The sequence below is a fragment of the Panthera leo genome, chromosome A2 (assembly GCF_018350215.1).
Source record: "Panthera leo isolate Ple1 chromosome A2, P.leo_Ple1_pat1.1, whole genome shotgun sequence".
In the NCBI taxonomy this organism is placed as follows: Eukaryota; Metazoa; Chordata; class Mammalia; order Carnivora; family Felidae; genus Panthera; species Panthera leo.
In genome coordinates this window covers 15824882-15845979 of record NC_056680.1, presented here as the reverse complement: position 1 = coordinate 15845979, position 21098 = coordinate 15824882, and the positions used below count along the sequence as shown (strand labels likewise).

Sequence of the window (21098 nt, the reverse complement as noted above, 5' to 3'; positions counted from 1 at the left end):
CTGCCTGGGCTGCAGCCCAGGCCCTGGCCTCCCCCCTCCCTTCCACCCTCAATCCAAGTCCTGATGAGTCCTTGTCCCTGGGAGCTTTTGGATCCATTCGCTTGTCTACACCCAGAGCTTTGTACCTTGGCGGGGGCCTCTGCTGTGTCCCAGAAGGAGCACAGCCAAACCTCTGCCTGGGGTCTCTGACTCCATCCCTGCCTTCCTCTAGTACATTCTCTGCAAGGCGAGGCCAATCAGATGTCTTGAGCACCCTGGCTTCAAACCGCTCCTCCCACCCCCCACCCGGCCACGAGCCGCACTCCTCGGCACCCTGTGTGAGCCTCGGCCTCATTTGCCCTCTGCAGTCCTGTCTCTTCCCGCTTTCTTCTCTCCTTCTGCTCTCACAAAACCATTGACGGTTCCCTGCATTTCCTCTGTGTTTCTCATACACTGTTTCCACTGAAATTTCCTCCCACATATACACACTTGTCCTTGTACTTCCTCCTTGTATGACCACCCCCCACCCACACACACAAGCTGGGTCACTGAGAAAAATGCCTGCCATGGCTATGTTCCAAGGGCACCTTGCCGGGGAGACAGGGGACACACGCTCACAAATGTGGGGTCAGAGGGCATTGTATGCTGCCCCCAGTGGGACTCAATGTGGGTGTGTGGGTTCAGAACAAGGAAAAGTTCGCGGGCGCCTGGGGGGCTCAGTTGGTTAAAGCACCTGACCTTGGCTCAGGTCATGGTCACGTGGTTCGTGGGTTGGAGCCACACATTGGGGTCTGGGCTGACGGCCTGGAGCCTGGACCCTGCTTCGGATTCTGTGTCTCCCTCTCTCTCTCTGCCCCTCCCCTGCTCACATGCGTGCTCTTTCTCTCTCTCAAATATAAATAAACATTAAAAAAAATAAAAAAAAAAGAACAAGGGAAAGTCGGTTGGGCTCTAGACTAGTTTCGTTTGTGCCTCTGTGTACGGGCCTGATGTAAATAACCCTGAGACATTGGGTGGCTCCTTCTTGTTCACAGGCTGCAGCCAGGAAGCCAGTTCTGATAGGGCAGCACTGGGCGGGGTGTGTGTGGGGGGAGGGGTAGAATGATGGGGGGTGGAGGCAGGGTCAGGACAAAGACACCTCCTCGGTGGGGTAGGGGGGGTGCGGAGGGTGCCCCTCCCCTCCCTCCTTCCCTCACTCTCCCTGGGACTGTCCGGTTGGCTCGCTGGCTCCTGGCTCTAGATTCCCTCATTCCTTGATCACAGGACTCAGCCCACGTTGTGCCCTAGCAGCATGGGCAGCTTCTCACTAAACATTAGGTAAATAACTGAATGATTTAAAATGCAAGTCCCGAATTCGTGACCCTTTCCACTGTCATCTGTGAGTTAACTCTGTGCCGGGTGAAGGGGGGAGAGGAGCAAAGACGAGGGGTACCGTGGGGGGTGGGGGCAGTACTTTGAGAGGGGTGAAAGGGCTCGTCTTCCAAAAGCCATAGTCTAGTGTAGTTAACATAAGGTCCCCTAAGAAAGCGATTTCCTAAAGGACGCACACCTCGTAGAAGAGAGGGCTGGTGTCGCAGCTTCGGCTCCCACAGACCGGGGGGTCTGAAAGAACAGAAGCGCTCCTCACGCTCCTGGAGGCTGGAAGTCCAAGATCAAGTTGCCAGGCCATGCGGTGTCCGGTGGGAGCCCACTTCCTGGTTTGCAGATGGCCGTGTTCTCACTTTATCCTCACAGGGGAAGGGCAGAGAGGGGCAGGCTCTCGCGTCCCTTCGTACAAGGGCACCGATCCCGTTTGTGAGGTTCCACCCTCACGACCGAATCGCCTCCCAAAGCTCCCCCCGCAGCACCGTCACATCGGGGGGCGGGATTTCCACATAGGAATTTTGGGGTGTCGCAAACTCTCAGTCTACGACAGCTGGCAAACAATCTGTGCATGAAAACCCATCAAGTCGTCTGGAAAAAGAAAAGGGCAGCTAAAAAATATGGAGTGGAAAACCTTGTTGAGTGTGGGAGAAGCGGGGACTTTATGCCTGCACTAGGGAGGGCTCAGGCTCCCCTAGCAGTGATGGGGACAGCCGGGACACCCCCGGGGTTGATCACAGGAGAGAAGGAATTGCGAGGTGTCTTCTCTTGGGAAAGACGGGGCCCCAGGTGATGGGGTTTCAGGGTGATGGTGGGTTTCGGAGCCGAAGGCCAAGAAGGAATTCTTGAAGACATCTTTGGTGCACGTAGGTGATTTTATTAAAGCACGGGGACAGGACCGTGGGCAGAAAGAGCTGCACCGGGGTTGTGACAGGTAACTGATTACATACCTTCAGGCTAGGAGGGGGTTAGAGACAGCCTAAGGGTCTAAGGAATTTTCGAAGCTGGGGTTTCCAGGACCCTGAGGGCCTCAGTGTTGTTAGGAAAGCGTCATTTATTACCGTTCAGTAAAACCTCAGTCATGAGACCATTCAGATGTATATCAGGGGCCATATGCTTGGAGTATGATTGCCAGCATATATCTTGGGGGAGTTGAGATAAAGGAAGTTTCCAAAGGACTTTTTATATGTTAAAGGAGACTTATAGGATGGGGGGGGGGGGGTCAGGATAATGTGAAGCCAAGATTCCTTTTTGCCCCCAGCAAAGTGTCATCACTGAGGCAGCTGAGCTCCTGGAGGGAGGTCACGCTGGCTGCCTGTTTCAAGGACTCGCCAACGGGCTGCAGGCAGTAAGGGAATTTCATTTTTCATTTGCCTTAGTTTCCCACATCACCATGGCAAGCACTGAAACCCCTTTCCTTGGCTCTTGGGTAGCCGGGAGTGTCCGAGGAAAATCACACAGATTCCCCTCCCCGCTGGGGGCGGGGGCTGTGCTGTTAGCCCGGACTTTGCCCGCAGCTTACCCCAAGGTCCCTCATCACCAGGAAGCTCTGCATTGGGGCATCGCCCCCGGCGGTCTCCAGTCCCCCCTCCGGGGCACTGCCGGCCACTCTGGGGTGCATTCGTGGTCATCGCTTTTAGGAGCAAGAATGTGATTGGCTCGCCTCGGGCAGCACACGGCACACACCTGGACTTTGTGGGACCAGGCATCCGCTCTAATTTGTGACCACTGCAATGACAAGATCACCAGTCCGGGGTGGGGGGGACTCTGACTCCCTGGCTCCACTGGTCAATGTTCACATCACGGAAACGGTGGCCGTGTGCCCTGTATGGGGCACCAGAAGGACTCGCCCCACGCATTGAGGGGCCTCCCCGAGGAGCAAAGCACCTGAAATGATGCTTGGGCACGTAGTCATTTAACTGGAAATACAGAAATAGGGCCAACCCTGGGGGCAGGAGAGAAAATATTATAAAAACGGCATTTAGGGGGCGCCTGGTGGCTCAGTTGGTTAAGCATCTGACTGCGGCTCAGGTCATGATCCCACAGTTGGTGGGTTCGAGCCCCGCATCGGGCTCTGTGCTGACAGCTCGGAGCCTGGAGCCTGCTTCGGATTCTGTGTCTCCCTCTCTCTCTCTGCCCCTCTCCCCACTCTCTCTCAAAAATAAGTAAATAAAATGTAGCTTAGAGAAGACATATGAGTCTCAGAACGGGAAACGGGGAAAGCATCATTTCCACTCTAAAAAAAAATGGCATTTTAAGTTAGTAGGAAAATAATTTAATAAACCATCTTGGGAGGATGGGGTGCCATCCGGGGCAAAAACCTTGGATCCCCGCTTTACTCCACGCTGCAGGATGAATTCCAGGATACAAATTGTAAAAGATGAAGCCATAACAGCTTTAGAAATAAAAACGGGAGAGTTTTGCAATCTCAGCATGGGGAAGGCTTTCCTAACCATGTCATAAAACCCAGAAATCAAAGAAAAAGTTGATAAGTTCCTTTGTGGGGCGCCTCGGTGCCTCCGTCGGGTAAGGTCTGACTCTTGATTTAGGCTCAGGTCATGATCGCACGGTTCGTGGGTTCCAGCCCAACATTGGGCTGTGGTGACGGTGCAGAGCCCGCCTGGGGTTCTCCCTCCCCCTCTCTCTACTCCTCTCTGCTTGCGTGTGTGCGCACGCATGCTCCCTCGCGCGCAAAATAAATAAATAGACATTACGAAAAATAAGTTCACTTGCATGAAAATAAAATCTGCCTGGCAAACCATACGAAATACTAATAGCCAAAATTCACTGGGTGGTTGTCATGTGCCAATTAGCCTATTAACTCATCTCCTCCTTGGAACAATCAGTGAGGTTGGTATCATTATCCCCATTCCACAGACGGGCAAAATGAGGCACGGAGCGCTTAAGAAGTCTGCCCAAGATCGTAAAGTGGAAAAAACCAAGGTGCGGTAAAGAATACTACGAGCATTTGTGATTTGTGGAAACACAGGAGATAAGGGGATAGATGTGATTTTGGTTAGATGCGCAGGAAGTACCTCCCAAAAGATAAGAGACTGGTAATTATTGCCTCCAGGGCAGACGACCTAGCAGGCAGAAGCAGGGGTGGGAAGGAGACGTTCCACTTATTTCCTGTGGTACAAACAAACTGAAAGCAAACACGGAGACAGGGAAACTACAAAACCAGCCCCAGGAACCCAAGGAGGCTGGTGTCTCGGTGTGTAGACAGGTCCTCTCCCCACCCCTCGATGACCACCCCCCCCCAAAGGGCAGCGGGTGCCGGGACAATCAGAGACAAGAACATTCTGTTCAGCATAAGCTATTTAAGGAGGCACGGAACCGAGAGACAATTGTAGCCAGGCTTTCTTTACGGAATGGTCAGAGGACGCACTGACTGTCCGTCTGTCTGTCTCACTCACAAGGCTGTGCCGTTTTAGGCACCTGGATGGTGCCTTGCCCCGTTTTGCCTCTTTTCGCTGGCATAGTTGTGCCTTCTCGTAGCCTCTACCTACGGTGCTTCTATGCAGCTCTCACTCAACCACACAGTGCCTCCACTTACCCCATGGGCAAGCTCCCTTACCCCATGCCCCGTGTCTTGCACAGGCCCTCCACGAATGTTCACTGAATGAATGAATGAATGAATGGGCTGCCCACAGTCAATGCACATGAGAACTGTGTTCCCACCTTGCTGCCTCTGTCGGAATCCCAGAGAGAGGGGGTGGGGAGTTGGCCTGCCTCCCTCATTTCCCAGTTTGCTTAGAGCTGCAGGGCCGACATCCGGCCAGAATTACGTTCTCAGGTTAATCCCCCCCACCCCCCACCCCCACCCAAAGCCTTTCCAAACGCACTACACAAGTTCGGACGTGTTGAACACGACGCCACCAAGTTGGGAGACCCTTTCCATCCATTGCCGTAAATCCACGGTGTTTGAATTCACGCCCGAGAGCCCCCTCGGGTCCGCGGGGGGTTCCATTCCGCTGCAGAAAGTGAGCTGGGTTGCCCACCACGCTGAGGAGCCTTCTTTCAGGGAGCGCAATTCCAATTTGAAGAAGAAATAGCCACTATTAGGAAAGTAGCTAACGGTTCCAAGAACTTCCGCGTGCCAGGCACTGCCTTAAACCAATGTGCGATTTCTCATTAAATCCTCCGTACCAACGTATGAGGTAGTAGGTATTGTTATCGGCCCCATATCACAGATGAGGAAACGGAGGCTAGAAGCATTACAACTTGCCTAGGAATCCCTGATCCCAGAATCCAAGATGTTTCTTGGATACTTACTGTATGCCAGACTTAGCCTTGTCCGTTCATAGATGCATTGAATGTTTTAAAATGAAATGAAAGGAAAAATCCAGTCCCGTAGTCACATTAGGCACATTTTGCACCAGTCTGGAGTCATCTCCGTCGTTACAGAGCGTCCTTCTGGTCAGGGCTGGTCTAGATACTATATACCGATATAACTTTCAGATGTTAATAGACGTGAATAGCATCCAGAATGACAGGAAAGGACTCTGAGGTCCACAGAGGGACTCTGAGTCACCTCCCCAAGCTCCTACAGCCTCAAGGCTGGACCTCAAATCAGTCTGACTTTGAACTCCCCACTCTTTTGTCCACCAGGCTCCACTTTCCACCCTTTGGAAGGAGTGAGATAATCAATCAACAGAGAGTCCCGATTTGATGATCTGTTGGAAAAAAAATCATAATTGTCTGGGGCAGCTGGGTGGCTCAGTCGGTTGAGTGTCTGAGTTTGGCTCAAGTCATGATCTTGTGGTGTGTGAGTTCGAGCCCCCACGCAAGTCTCACTGCTGTCAGACTGTCAGCCCGTTTTGGATCCTCTGGCCCCCTCTCTCTGCCCCTCCCCCACTGATGCTCTTCCAAATAGAAATAAATATTTTTAAAAAATCATAATTTTCTTAAAAGGGGTTTTTGAGGAATATTAGCTAGTGGAAATAAACCAAAGCACAGGAATTCTAGGGTGAATATAGGCCGTTGCTGTTTTGAGGCTGACTTGTTGCTTTCTCTGCAGGATTATCGTCGCCTTACCCAGGGCTCACACAGACTTCCAGAGTTTTCCAGGTCTTCAGGGATAATGCTTTACTGGACACAGTTGAAGGGATGGCTCCCGGAGGGACAAGGAAATGGGGTGGGGAGGGGTGGGGGGAGAACTCTTTTGCCAACATAAGCAATACCAATATTCATTTGTAACACATCGCAAACAGACCTTTTCTACCCGAGAGACTTCTTCTGTCTTGAATTTGAAGCCACCAAGCTCCGCGTGGGCAACAGACACCCCATCTTTATTTACTCTTCACTTGGAAGGGACGGGTTAAAACATAATCCGAAAGCAGATATACGTTTAGATATTTTATGTTGCCAACTAAAGCTAGATGCATATGCTTTAAAGACCAGCTTGTGGGAAGACGCAGTTAATGTTCTGCTGGGACGATCGAGGAGTCGAATCCGGACCCTTCCTGGCCTGTGTGCCACCCACTTCTAGGCCGGCAGGATTCTTCCTCAGACAGCAGCCCGCATCCAGCAGGCTCGGTTTGATGGGCTGTAAGCAGTGGTTTCCGAAGTTGGCTGCGCTTAGAGCTTCCTAGAACTCCGAGCTTCTGCAGACCCATCAAATCGGAGTGCTGCGGGTGGGGCTGGGTATCACTATTTGTCCAACTCCCCCTGGTAACTCCAAGGAGCAGCTAAGATTAAGCCAGCGGCCGTAAGCATGGTCCCCACGAATTCCGGATCCCGCTCTCCCTCATCGACGTGGGTGCCGGCTGTCAGGGGAGTTAGAACGGCTCCCACCTGCTCTCCTCAATGGCGCATCGCTGGCTGGCAGGTGCAATGGGGGGAGCCTGTGAAAACTGAGGCCAGGCCTGTTATGTCACACACCTATTGTGTCAGTGCGTCTGGCACTGGGGGCAGGCTCCGCTCTTCTTCCATAAAGTGAGGGGTCGGGCTGACTGGTCCTCAGCAACCTTCCTGTTTTCAGACGATGCGATACCATTAAGAGGAATCGAAGTGAGGGGAACACAGTAATAGAGAAAGGGAAGTGTGAATAAAGAAGAAATCCACCCACACCGCAACCGTATTGGATCGCTTTGAATACTAGGTACCCGCAGCCATTGCTGGATACACATGGGAGTCACGCGAGACGGGCTCGTGGCATTGGATGGCGAAAAACGCTTTGTCACAAAACAGTTTGTGACTTTGTGGCAAGGCTGTGGGTTCAGGGATCCGCAGAGTTTGGCCCGAGAGAGCTGGGACCTTCAGTTCACCGCAGGCATCGACTTGTGTCCTCCACTGGCGCTCCTTTTCCTGGTCAGTGAGTCAAGCATTATCTACCCTGAGCTGCTGTGGAACCACCTCTCATCCACAACAGGAATGGTAGCAGCAGAGACCAACATGAACCAGCCGAATGTATAACCACCGGAGTCAAGGCTGGCTGCGGGACGCCCTTGTTGGATACCAAGGTGACCACAGGGAGGCAGTATAGCCCAAGATTCTCAATGGCCTGGAAGGCCTTTCCGTTGGTTCATTTGAAAAGACTTTCAAGCGTTTAAAACACGAGTTACCATCGTAAGAAAAAGAAACTCAACCAAGTTCCTGAAACATGACGGAACCACAATGCCACAGAACTTATGATCAAATTAAAGTAGTGACAATATGAAGCCAAAAATAAGTAAGCCTTGGAAAAAACGCTTGTAGAAAAAAACCTAAGGCACGGCGCGCCCGGCTGGCTCAAGTCAGTTGAGCGTCTGACTCATGATTTCAGCTCAAGTCATGATCCCAGGGTCGTGGGATCAAGCCCCAGCGTTGAGCTCTGCACTGGGCATAGAGCCTGCTTAAGATCCTCTCTCCCTCTGCCCCTCCCCATATGTGCTCACTCTCGCTGTCTCTCTATCTAAAAAGAAAAAGAAAAGAAAAGAAAATATGGCACCGTCGCAACATCTATCTACAGAAATATTCAAGTTTGACTGTGTTTCAGGAAAATACCAAGCAAGACTTTCATAGTGAGTTTTACTTAAAAGCAAAAGAACTCTGTTTCCTCCCGGGAGCGGCAGCATCTCAGGGTGTGGGAGCTCTCCACGCCCTCAGGTTAAGCAGGGGGGTGCGAACAAGCTATGAAGGAGAGCAGTCTGGTAGTTCACGGCCACGCCCCTTGCTCACATCTCCACATCTCCCGTGCCTTCATCAGAAAGTCAACAATGAAACTCCGATGTTCCTGTTGAGGAGTCTGTCCTTCCCTTGGATAGGAAAGCAGTGACCTGATTTAATCACAACAGTGGCGAGACTGGTAGCCTTTTAGCTGGAGGTATTTGGAACCTTGGGATGCACGTGTGAATGGAATCCTAATGTCTGAATTTGCACATTTTCCCTCCTCGCTCCGGGCGTTCACTTTACTTGGACTTTATCCGTGGCCCATACGTAACTCCCTCCATGACAGACACCCCTGGGCCGGGGAGCAGGTGTCTTCACCCAGGATGTGATGAGTGGAGTCAGAACCTGAACGTCACGATGAGTTCAAGCCTGTTTGTCAATCTAAGGACTGGGGCAGAGGAGGGGTGGGCCCAGGAGGGCCCACAAAGTGAGGGGCGTGGGGTGGATGGAACTGTGCCCCGGACCCTTCCTCTACTCCGACTCAGTCCCCTCCTTCCCTTCCTTGGGTCACGCCTCCTGTTGAAGGAGGTGGAAGGCAGTCTTTCCGGTTGTTAAGGAAAAGCTGTCCTAAAACTGGCTCCAGCTGCCCTTGCCGTCTGCTCATTCCCCGGATGTCCAAGTGGGACCGTGACCTACCTGGTCTCAAGACCAGCCTGCCCCAGGCTGTAAATGCCACCTGGACCAGTCGCCTCTTCCCGGAGCACCTGTTCTCTCTGGGGATAAGAGACACGTGCACAGAAAGCCAAACGTCAAGGACAAATCCATGGTCATCACTGAAATTACAGGCAAGTTTTTAGAAGGGATTTGAAATGAAAGAAAAGCGACCTTTATAGCAGCCAGGTCCTCGCGTGTCATGTGTCTGCAGTTTGGGATTACAGAGCAAGGACCAGACTGTGACATCGTATGTCTTCTTCATTTTCTTGTTGTAATTTTTTTTTTTTTGAGTTTAGTTATTTTAAGAGAGAGAGAGAGAGCATGCACATGTGCACATGTGAGCAGGGGAGGGGCAGAGAGAGAGAAGAGAGAGAGAGAGAGAGAGAGAGAATCCCCAGCAGGCTCCGCACCATCAGCACAGGACCCGACTCAGGGCTTGAACCCATGAACCACGAGATCATAACCTGAGCCAAAATCAAGGGTCAGATACTTAACCGACTGAGCCACCCAGGAGCCACTAGGCCTTCCTCATTTTCAAACATAGACAACTGGCGTGGGCTTACACATACATCGATTTTCTTTTTTTCTTTTTTAAATGTGTCAATTCTTTTGCTCCAGTAGTAGAATTAGATTAGAAACTGGAAAGTTTTCAGTGTCTGTTGCTCAGAAATGCCACCCTTAAAGGCAGCATCTTCAGACAAAGTATTCTGGCAATTTGACCCAGGAAGGGGGGCAACTTTTAAAAAATATTTCAAGAGGAGTATAGCTCTCTGTGCGTGTATGTACGGAGTTTTCCAAAACAGTGACTTAACAAAATCCTTTCCCGGTTTTGTTTTGCTTTGTTTGTTTGTTTGTTTGTTTTTTAAATTTTTTTTTCAACGTTTTTTATTTATTTTTGGGACAGAGAGAGACAGAGCATGAACAGGGGAGGGGCAGAGAGAGAGGGAGACACAGAATCGGAAACAGGCTCCAGGCTCCGAGCCATCAGCCCAGAGCCCGACGCGGGGCTCGAACTCACGGACCGCGAGATCGTGACCTGGTTGAAGTTGGACGCTCAACCGACTGCGCCACCCAGGCGCCCCTGTTTTTTAAATTTTTAAAAATGTTTATTGAATTTTGAGAGAGAGACTGAGCAGGAGTGGGGGAGGGGCAGAGAGAGAGAGAAGGAGACACAGAATCCGGAAGCAGGCTCCAGGCTTTGAGCTGCCAGCACAGAGCCCGGTGTGGGGCTCAAACCCACGAACTGCGAGATCATGACCTGAGCCGAAGTTGGACACTTAACCGACGGAGCCACCCAGGCGCCCGGCTTTCGCAGTTTTGAACGCTATTCTCTAAATGTGCGCTTGACGGAAAGAATAGGAATCAAGTCAGTTATTTTACAGGGCGATTTTTTTACTGGGCAAGGGTTTTCTTCCAAGCGATTTGTAACTTTCTATATACATGAGCCATATCACATCATACATGATACATATACTACACCCAAAGATATCAGAGTGCCTTTGAGTTGACCCAGAGGCTAGGTCATAGGATACTTGTGCCCTTGAAACGACCTCGAGAGCACTTCCGGTTGCTCCCCGTCGACACCCGCGCTCTCAAGGTCATATTTCAGAGCTGAGAAACATCAGTAGCACCTCTTACTATTCAGATACCTTCATCCTGTGAGGGGGTCTCACTGCTTTGATGTTGCCTCACCTAATCTCTCCCAAACGGTCTTAGCTCCTCCCGGGTTCCGAACCATCTCGGGCAGGTACAAAAAAGTACAAGGAGCAACGGCCAAACACGAAATCATGACCCTCTCTTTGAGAGGAAAAGATCCCTTAGTGTTCGGGGGTGTGTCGGGAGAAGGCGTCTGGAAGGAGAGTCTCAAGCCACCACACTCAGCCTGAAACACCGAGTTCCGTAAAATGGTGCTTCTCAGAGCTGAGTCTGCTGGAGGCGGCCTGTTTCCAAATGAATCTGTCCCTTCTCCCCTCTGCCCACTGCGAGTTAACTCCGGAAGACAACGCTTAGGGAGGCAGTGGTGTGTCCTGGGCGGGCAGAAACTTAGTCATCCCGGCTTCCCTCCCCCCCTCTGGGGCTTCTTTGCTTAATGCTTATAAAAGTCCTGGATGTTCATTAACTACACAGTCGGCCCCTGGATGTCATAGCTGACGTAAACGTGTTCCCAGGCCTCAGACTCCCCGCATTTCCTAAACCTAGTGTTTCCAAGCTCCCTGGAGACGCCCCCTGGTTGGAGCTGGGTTGGGAAGGACAATTCCAAAGGCAGGAGCGGCCACCGCTAGGGAGCCCAGGTTCTGTCTACGGAAGGCTGTGTTCAAGCTGGCAAAACCAGAGGCTTCCTCTTCCACCGGCCCCTCCTGGTTTCGATGCAAGCCTTGGCCCCTTTCCATGCCTGAGGTTTCCTTAAGGGCATCTCCAGTCCTCATGCGTGAAGCCTAGAGGTTCCCTCTGCCTCCCCACGGCCCCTCACCTCCAACCCCAATCCACCCCAAGTTCTGTTGACTCTCACCCTGCATGCTGCGAGGGTGTCACCATCCCTGGTGCCTGGACCTACATGGAAAGCCTCCTTGCCTCACCCGACCTAAAGGCTCACCTTTCTAGGCCATCGTTCGGCCGCGCAACGAGCTTTCGGCGACAGTGGCCGGGGATCCCCCCCCCCCCCCCCCGCTCTGCTCTGGTTTTGACAAGCGGTGCTGTGCACGCTCCCTATGGTCCGGGCTCGCCTTGCCTTTCCCCAGCCAGTGCCGACCCCCCACCGCAGAGCCGCCCCGCGCATGTGCGGGGCCTGCAGGCCTGGAGTTAACCTTCTTCCCCTCTCCCCTTCTCCCTGAAGAAGCCTTCGCAGCTCTCACCCGGTCCTGATCGCCCGTGGAACTTACCAACCACACCCTGGAGGGGAGATCGCTCTTGGAAGAGCTCGTTTCTTAACAGATCACCCACAAGCACCTGCTTTCAGCGCACTTACAACCTGCACCTGTTGCCTCGAGCAGATCAGAAACCGTACAATATGCATCTTGATTGGTTTTGTTATTCCTGTCTGGGTCACCAAACTCAAGAATTAGCAGTTCTCGGGATTTTTTTTTTTATAACGAAATTTTTGCAGCAAAGGAAGAGTTTGCCAATAAGTTGTTGTGTGTGGAGGGGAGGTGAGGGGGTTTGCTATGTCATCAACATATATTGATTCGGCTTTCCAGACATGACGGGCTTAAATGGTGGGATAGATGCCAGGTGCACGGATGACTCTTAGGCCCTCTATGACAGTAACTTCCCTTTTAAAAGGGTCACTCCCGCCCCTAGGCTGTGTACAAACACCTGGTCCAGGTCACAAGCCGACAGAGATTTCCTGCTCTCCGGTGGATCGGGTGTAAACGGAGCTCGCTCTGTCGGGGGCCTTTCCCCGGAAGACAGGACAATGTTTGCAGAAGCGCCTGGCGATGTGCTTTTGGAAAAACACCAAGAGGTGGCTTCTGAACTTCTCCCCGATGAAGGCGTAGATGATGGGGTTGATGCAACAGTGCGTCATTCCCAGGGTCTCCGTCACCTGCATGGCTTGGTCCAGTCTGTTGGAGCTACTGCAGTTATTGAGGCCAAAGGATTCCGGGAAGGTGCTCAGCAGGAGGACGATGTTGTTGGGGGCCCAGAAGAGAAAGTAACCGATCATGATCACGAAAATGAGCTTCACGGCCCTGTGCTTCTTCTTCTCGTTCCGACACCGGAACAGGGTCCTGAGGATGGCGGAGTAGCAGATGATCATGACGAGCAGGGGCAGGACCAGGCCCAAGATGGTCATCTTCAGTGTCTGGAAGTTCTTCCAGAAATGATACTGATTGGATGGAAAATGAGGGCTGCACGTAAAACGAGAACCCTCTTTTTGGGATCTGCTGAAGATACACCCCGGCAGAGAGGCGACCACGGCCACCGTCCAGGTGACCGCGCTTGTCACCGCCCCAAAGGTGACCGTCCTGGCCTTTAAAGCGAACACAGCGTGGACGATAGCCAGGTACCTATCGACGGTCAGGAGGATGATGAAGAAGTTTCCGCCAAAGTAACCGACGTGATAGAGCCCGGTGACCGTCTTACACATCACATCCCCGAAGACCCACCCGTTGGCGGCATAGTGGGCCCAGAAGGGGAGGGTGAAAAGGAAGAGCAGGTCGGAGATGGCCAGGTTGAGCAGGTAGACGTCAGTCATGCCCGTCAGCTTTTTGCAGTTGATGAGGATGAGGACGACCAGCAGGTTGCCCACGAAGCCGCAAATGAACACGAGTGAGTAGAGCGGAGGCAGGAGCCTGGCTGCGATTTGCCTCACGTCGGTTTTCTGGCAGGGCTCCGACAGCTCATATTCAATGTCATAGTAGGGGCTCGTTGCTTGGTAATCCATTTTGCTCGACGCTGTGAATAAAGAAAAAGTGATCGTCTATGATACCCCAGAATGTACTTGGTGGTGGTCCGCCATGGGTGCAAACCATCTTATCCATGAACAGGCTTTTCAACATTGGTACATAGGTTTCTACATTTAACGGAGCTCCCTTGTTTGGCCGAAAGAAAGAAAGAAAGAAAGAAAGAAAGAAAGAAAGAAAGAAAGGAAGGAAAGGAAAGGAAAAAGAAAGAACTTTTTCAGGAAAAGGAAGGATCGCTATCACCTCTGCTCACTGGACAGAGACCGTGACTCTTGGGGGGGGGGGTCGGTTCACAAAAGCATCGTCTGACCCAATAAAACCTGGCGCTCTGTAGCCACGTGGGACGAATGAAGCTTAACAACGTCAAGAAACTGACTCAGGCGCTGTCTAACACTGTCTTACCGTCTCTGCTGCAGCTGCCTTCCCTGGGGTGAGCTTATACAGAGCGTCCCCCGGAGTGTGTGTTGCTAACCATGGACGGTTCCCAAGGGCACCCTGTGGGCCAACAACTTCACACCCATTCATTCAGTTAATCCTCACGGTCACCCTATGAGTCAGGTCATGTTATCGTCCCCATTTTGCAGATTAGAACTCAAGGCACAGAGAGGATGAGTAACTTGCCCAACCACACACAGCTAGAAAGCAGCTGATTTTGAAGGCAGGCAGCCTGCACTCTCATCCAGCAGCTACCTAGTCTCTCGCTTCTTGGTGAGGGAAGTGGAGTGTGGTATCGTCAGCCTGGCACCTCGATGCGGTCCGGATGAAACGGGCCGCTGCCCAAGTCCCCCGAGAGGGTCATAGCAGCCAGTAGCCAGCTATAAAGTCCAGGCTGCCATTCTCACGTGTAGTCTCAAGTTCATGTTTACAGTTCCCGAATTGCTATGATTAAGAGCTCCCGCACATACCCAAGCAATCCAGGTAGAAAACATCTCAGGTGCCACCATGCATATTCTGGGTTTGCTCAGCCCCTCCATGACCCGCTGGCTAGCCTGGTCTATTTTGGTTCCACTTCCTGGTAGAAGTTTCTTTAACAAATCCTCGTGGGTTTCATGCTTCCTGTCCCTCGGGTTAGGTAGCAAGGAGACACATACAGAAAATTTCACCTTAAATTCTGAGCCAGAGCAAGAACCATACATTAAAGGACACGAAATGCGCTGTAGAGCTGGTATAGTAAAGGGAAAGTTTATTCGATATTTGTAGTCCAATATGAACTCGGACAATTTTTACCCTTCCCTCTTTTCTGAGAAAAACAAACAAACGAAAAACTGGACTTAGATACAACTCGTCTTGGACATACATTCACAGGGCATCCTGCCTGGTCAGTTTCAGTTCTTACCAGAAGATCATTCTGCCAAGAATTTGGCCAAGAATCATCTGTCTGAAAAGATTTCTTTTGAAAGGTGAAGTTTCTTCCTTCCTTCCTTCCTTCCTTCCTTCCTTCCTTCCTTCCTTCCTTCCTTCTTTTCTTTCTTTTTCCTTCCTTCCCCTTTCTTTCTTTCTTTCTTTCTTTCTTTCTTTCTTTCTTTCTTTCTTTCTCTCTTTCTTTCTTTCTTTCTTTCTTTCTTTCTTTCTTTCTTTCAAATATTGCTCCCTTTACAACAATCTTTCATTCACAATCATGTTTTGTATCTTCGATGTTATCACAGTCTGAAACTGATTCTAAATTCTAACTCTTTTTTCCTCTCGAAGATTATGTTTTAAGATAGCTCTATGAGCATCTGGTGTGTGTCCAGTCTTCTAGGGTTTCCTGTAAAGCTTTTTACTCATCACAGAAGCCGAGCTAACTAACAGACAGAGTGGCTGAGGGATGACTTACCAGGAGGGTTCTTGTAGGGGAACGGATGTCTCAGCTGCTCTGGCTAGCTGAGTTGTGCAAATCAAACATATAGGCAGCATAAAAGTAGGAAATGCATGGTTTCTACTGAAAGGGGAAGGCGGAGTTTTAATGAATAAGTACATTTCAGGGCCAAAAAAAAAAAAAAAAAATCAAACAGTTCTTCTTCTTCTTTCCTTTTCTTTTTAATTGAACTTAAAATAGGTCAGAGACTAGATTTCTGGCCTGAAAGTTTATTTGTGGGCTTCCCTGACGACACTATTTTCTTTTGTTTTCTGCTCATGCAACTACACAGAGTCTATTAGAAAATAGAAGGACTGAGGGATATTAGCGCTAGAAAAACATTCACATTTATCGGGTCAAACCTCCTCATTCTGCCCAAAGAAATTGCTGCTTCAGAGGCCAATGATTTATTTGTATAAGACCACAGGGCTTATCAATGGTGAGGCTGAACAGTTGAGATTCTGATTCTCTTAAGACTTGCCTGCAATGAAAGCCACGGAAACCAACTTGAAATTGATAGGGGATGCTTCACGTGAAGCCCATGGTCCCCTTTAGCCACTGTCCCCCCCCATCCCCTGCGCCCAGCCCAGCCCACACCCATACCTCAGGCCCCAGTACTATTTTTCTCTGCAGACAAAAACAATTGGTCAGAGCACAAGCGGGGAGGGGCAGAGAGAGAAGGAGACACAGAATCCGAAGCAGGCTCCAGGCTCTGAGCTATCAGCTCAGAGCCTGACGCGGGGCTTGAACTCATGAACTGCGAGATCATGACCTGAGCTGAAGTCGGACGCTTAACCGACTGAGGCACCCAGGTGCCCCTAAAGGGCTTTAACTGTAGGCTGTCATGTGAGCAAAACACATTGCCCATCTTCCTTGGGGTCGGATATATCGTGGGGCACGTCGTTACGAATTTCCTCTACCCGGTCGCTATTTTGCAGCCCTCCAAACCGGCTGGTGTTCGTGAGCACCTGCACCATGCCAGATACACAGGCAGCAGAGATCCTCTCTCCAAACAAAGTCTATCTGTAGTGATGAGAAATTTCCCACATAAAGTGAGCAGGAACTGACCAAAGAATAGGGTCAGGTTCAGGATTCTAGGACAATACCACCTGTAGGCACATGGAGCTTTCTTCGTGGTTGGTTACTTACCTAAAAACCTCAACTGTTGATGGCAGAGCTGAAAACACCGAGGGGGAGCCAGCCTGAGCCTCAAGAGCGCCCTCTGGGGTCTTCCGTTTTTGTCCACGACAGAATCAGAAGCGTTGGCTTGTGTGGTCTGAGAAAAGGCGGAGGAGACCCCAAACCTGGGGGGCGCAGCATAATGCAGGGCTAAGCAGGTGGCCTCCGCTGCCAGCCTGCCTGAGCTTGAAGCCCGGCCCAACCCTCAGCTTTCTCTTCTGTGGGATGGGCTGAATAATGGGTTGCCTCATGGGTTTGTGGGGAGGGGCTCATGAGGCACCCGCATCCAGAATTTGGCACATAATATACACTCGATAAACATCAACCCCCTAGCTACTCATTCCGTGATCCTTTCCTAGGGAGAGTTTATTTTGTAAACGGTTAACAAAATTGGTTCCCTGGGGTCCTTGTCTAGAGGAGGGTAGTATCAGCAAACTGGAAGCTGAAAGAGAGAAGTTAATGACTGGCAGTTGGAGAACAGGAGGAAATGATGGCTGGGGGGAGGCAGAAAAGCTACAGAAATAGCCCAGCAGCAACCAACCACCCATCCAGGGCGTACGCTTGTGTTACAACAGAGCCCAGCACTGGTCATCATAACCGGGAGAGCAAATCGGGAACAAAATCTCCGAGTTCATCCCGTGCGCGTAACTCAAGAGGGAACGCGTAGGACCTGGACCCTGCAGACCTGCTCCAGGGTTACGTCCCGGCATCAGCCTTTAACTACTTGCCTCTGAACAAGTTTCTGAAACTCCTCCAAGCCTTGGTTTTCGTATCCTTAAACACGGGGCAACACACGCACACACACACACACACACACACACACACCAACCAACCCAACACACAAATCTATTCGATAGGTCTGTGGTCAAGATCAAAGGATATAACAAGGGCAGAGTGTTTCCCAGATATCAGCCCTCTGTGGGCTACTTACGTGTGCTGTATACTTTGCAAAAATGTGGGTTCACAAAACGGGTAGCAAATGAATGGATATACAATTTCGCAGAAAACGGGGAGCATAGTTTTGGGTCTTCTGAGACCAGCTTTGTCTTCGCTGGTGCTGTGTGGACGCGTGGAGCTCTCAGATGCTGCCGAACGATGTTACATTTCTGCATGTGCCCGTGGCTGGCTTTCATTTTCACCACCAGGGCTGGGGCTTTGCCCTGTGTTCTGCGTGTCCAGCGTCAGGGCGGCTGAGGATGTGACTGCAGGCTTGCCCCCAGGGGGCAGTGTGGAGCAAGTTTGGAGTCCCAGACTGCGCTGCCTTTAGCAAGAGATTCCCCTCTGCCCTTCCACTTCCTCATCTGTCAAGTGATGCCCTCGATCCCCGATCCCCGGGGGTTCCGAAGGCAGCTCCCCCCTTCGGTACTCTAGATGACCGTGTGGCCATGCCGGTTTGGACAACACGCACTGGAGGGGAAGCGGGGTGATGATGCATATATGGGCTGAGACAAGGAGGCACAGCTTAGTAGGTGTCTTGTTTATGCCTCTCGGGTTTCTGGGTCCAGGGGTGGATTCTGGCCATCTCTCAGAATGGAGTTCATCCCAGGGAGTCACAAGCAAGTGAGGACCCCTGGGCACTTCTGCAGTGTAGAACCAAGGGAACATTTCAGTCTGTCTAATGTATGAAGTTAGGGTAAACAGAACAACGGAAAGTAAGGGAAAAAATCAGACATAGGCTTACGATCTCAAAAGAGTCCTTTTTTTTTTTTTTAATGTTCATTTTTGACACAGACAGAGGTCACGTGGAGAGGTGGCAGAGAGAGAGGGGGCCACAGAATCCAAAGCAGGCTCCAGGCTCTGAGATGTCAGCACAGAGCCCCATGCGGGGCTTGAACTCACGAACCCTGAGATCCTGACCTGACTCAGAGCCAGATGGTTAGCTAACTGAGCCACCCAGGTGCCCCTCAACACAATCCTTTTAAACATGGGATGTGTCTCAATCCAGACTTTTTCCCACGTATACCTTTTGGTTCATTTTCCCACACATATACCAGTTGTACATGCTTCTCTCTCTGTTTTCTTTCTTTCTCTTCTCTTCTTTTCTTTTTTCTTTTTTTGCTAGAGATCACAGTATAGGCCTTTCATCGGGTTATTAAAAAAAAACGCTCCCTCTATGTGACTCTTCCATTGTTATTTTTATGGTGGATTTATTTATTTATTAATTACTCGTTTGTTTTTATGGCAGTATAATTTAGATGCAGCAAAGTGTACCGATCCTAGGTGCACAGCTTGGGGAAGTTTTGATATGCACACGCCCACATAACCACCTTCCCCCTCGCCGATCGAGGTGATAGGGAATTGTCCCATCGCCCCAGAAGGTCGCCTTGCGCCGTGCCCAGAGGTAAGGGCCACTCTGACTTCTGTCACCGGGGATCCTCATGTGCCTCTCCTTTAAGTCCATATAAGTGGAATCGTAGACGCTACCCTCTGTCACGTCTGGCTTCTCTTGTTCGACGGAATGCCATAACCAGACTCGCCAGAGCCTTGCTGTCAGACGTTCCGGCTCCTTCCGTCGGCCCGCACTACAACAGCCCGTTTCCAGTGTCTGCTGTCAGTGCTCTGTGACTCCCACCAAGGAGGACACTCCCAGTGTCCCCAAAGCCACCTTCCCTAAGAAATCCAGAGAATCCCCGTGGTCCTCAAAGAAACAGGAAGAATCCCTCCTTACTGACATTTTGTCACCTGTGTGCCTTAGCAACGATGCCTTAGCAATGGCCCGTGGCTCCCAGCACCGCTTCACCTTCTGCCTCAGACACACGACGCGGTGAGTGGGGCTGGGGGTCATCACGCTGTCCTCTCTAGCCTAACGTCTCTGTGGTCCAGGCCCTTCCCGGGATGGCGGGGGCGGGGGGGGGGGGGGGTGGCGGTGAATGCAGAGCAATGCACCGATTAAGGGCTGTGAGAGGCCCAGGGTGACTTTGGCGGATCGGATGACACCTGAACCTCTGTGTTGAGGTCTACGCAAAACAGGATATCATGTAGGACTTTTCCTGTTGCCCTAGAACAGGCGGTTGCAGCCTGAGGCTGAGGGCAGGGAGGTGTTACCTACCCTCCAGTTCTAAGGAAACCACTGACGCCCGGGTTACCCGTCTCCCTCGGGGGCTCGCAACTGTGCCCCCAGTTGTCGTGTCAACTCCTCCCACCCCAGTCCTATGAGGAGACACATCTGGGCAGGAAAGGCTTGTAGAAAAGGGTGGGATTGGTGGGGAGGTGAGAGGGGGGCTCCTGTCCTCAAAGCCAAGGGTGTGTGGGGGTCTGAGAGAATCGTGCGAGGAATGGGGGGCCAGCACCTCCTTTCTGGGTGGGGCATCCCCCGGGCAGCCGGCCAGCCGGGCAGGTGAGGAGGGGACTGGAGAGCCGAGGTGGGACACAGGGCAGTGAGGCAGCAAGGAGGGCTCGAGGATGTGAGACGCCCCTGGGTCAAGTTCCAAACATAGTGCCGAAGTGACCACGTCCAAAGAGTTCGCCGACTGCAATCACTCACCGTACCCAGGGCCAGCCCTCCCCCGATTCACGGGAGGTCCGCTCACCAGCCTGGATGCCTCTTCCCTCACGACAAGCTGCTTCTTGGTGACCTCTGGTGGCCTTTGTGCTGCTGGCTAATCTTCCCTGAAGCTTCCCTGAAGCCCTGGCAAATCTTCCATTTGTTAGGGAAACCCGGATAATGAGAAAAAGGCAAAGTGGAAGGAGGGGGTCCGGGTGGCTCACTCCCAGGAGGCGGCAGGGCCAGCTGCTTTGAGCGTCGCGCATCGCGGATGACAGCAGGGGGGAGGAGGGGCTCTGCCAAGCCCCCATCTCCACCAGAAGTCTTAAGACACCCATCCCTGGGAATGATGATCTTCCCTGACGTCTGCTTGACTCAAACCGCCCACTCAAGTGTTCTCCTCGGGATAAAGACAGGGTTTCCGCTTCTAGAATGGAGAGGGTTGACAGCTTTTACGTGGCACTTTCCCTGGTGGCACTAAAATCCCACTGTAGCTATTACCGCTATGATGTAGGGCTTTCATCGAGTTAGCTACCCTCTCCTCTGGGCTCTCGGATGATTTCACATCGACCTCTATCTCCGTACTCTGCACTGTGCCTGCTGATTTGCAAACACTCCATCCTCCACCCCTCCACGCCCCCACCCCCCACCCCGCGTCTCTGCACTTGGAGGTCTGAGTACGTGGGAATTGACACATCGTCCTTATGGACCTGCCCCAGACCGGCGCGTGACGGATCCCCAGGCATGCTTGTCACCCTGAATTCCAGGATGGAACCACAAACAGATACTTTTCCAAATTTTATTTAGAAAGCCACCATGTACCGTATGTACTAATTCGCTTTTGTGCTTCTTGGCAAACAGCCCCCGCGGCCCGGTGGCTTCAAACAGCGAGCACGGACCGCTTGCTCCTGTGACGCGTGGCTGCCGTGTGCCTGGGCTCTGGCCGTGTTCTCTGTGTCTTCCTGCTGGCTCGCCACAGTGCCTGGTGTGGCCCGGGACGCACCTTCCGGTGGCTGAGCAGGGGGAGTCAGGGGCTCGGCCCAACCACTCT

At 51.7% G+C, this 21098-nt stretch overlaps 1 protein-coding gene across 3 annotated transcripts; it reads right to left on the bottom strand.

Moving 5' to 3' along the window:
- Nucleotides 1-12215: 12215 nt before the first annotated feature.
- LOC122214262 (C-C chemokine receptor type 5-like) lies at nucleotides 12216-17652 on the bottom strand. 3 transcript variants are annotated; one of them, XM_042929098.1, is made up of 3 exons: nucleotides 17495-17652; nucleotides 16534-16688; nucleotides 12216-13539 (listed from the first exon to the last, which is right to left on the bottom strand). In XM_042929098.1, exons 1-3 carry the CDS (start codon nucleotides 17578-17580, stop codon nucleotides 12470-12472), a joined length of 1311 nt encoding a protein of 436 aa, XP_042785032.1. In that variant the 5' UTR covers nucleotides 17581-17652; the 3' UTR covers nucleotides 12216-12469. The 3 variants fall into 3 exon arrangements, with proteins under 3 accessions (XP_042785032.1, XP_042785033.1, XP_042785034.1); XM_042929099.1 differs by lacking the exons at nucleotides 16534-16688; nucleotides 17495-17652 and adding an exon at nucleotides 15364-15417; XM_042929100.1 differs by lacking the exons at nucleotides 16534-16688; nucleotides 17495-17652 and adding an exon at nucleotides 14453-15002.
- Between the last annotated feature and the right edge of the window lie 3446 nt (nucleotides 17653-21098).

Excerpts from the sequence above, each read along its gene's own strand:
- LOC122214262 (XM_042929098.1), bottom strand. The coding sequence starts at position 17,580 with ATGCTCCCCGTTTTCTGCGAAATTGTATATCCATTCATTTGCTACCCG. Across the intron at positions 16,689-17,494 it reads TTGCAAAGTATACAGCACAC|GTTTGGGGTCTCCTCCGCCT; the intron begins GTAAGTAGCCCA and ends TGCGCCCCCCAG. Across the intron at positions 13,540-16,533 it reads TCAACAGTTGAGGTTTTTAG|CGTCGAGCAAAATGGATTAC; the intron begins GTAAGTAACCAA and ends CTTTATTCACAG.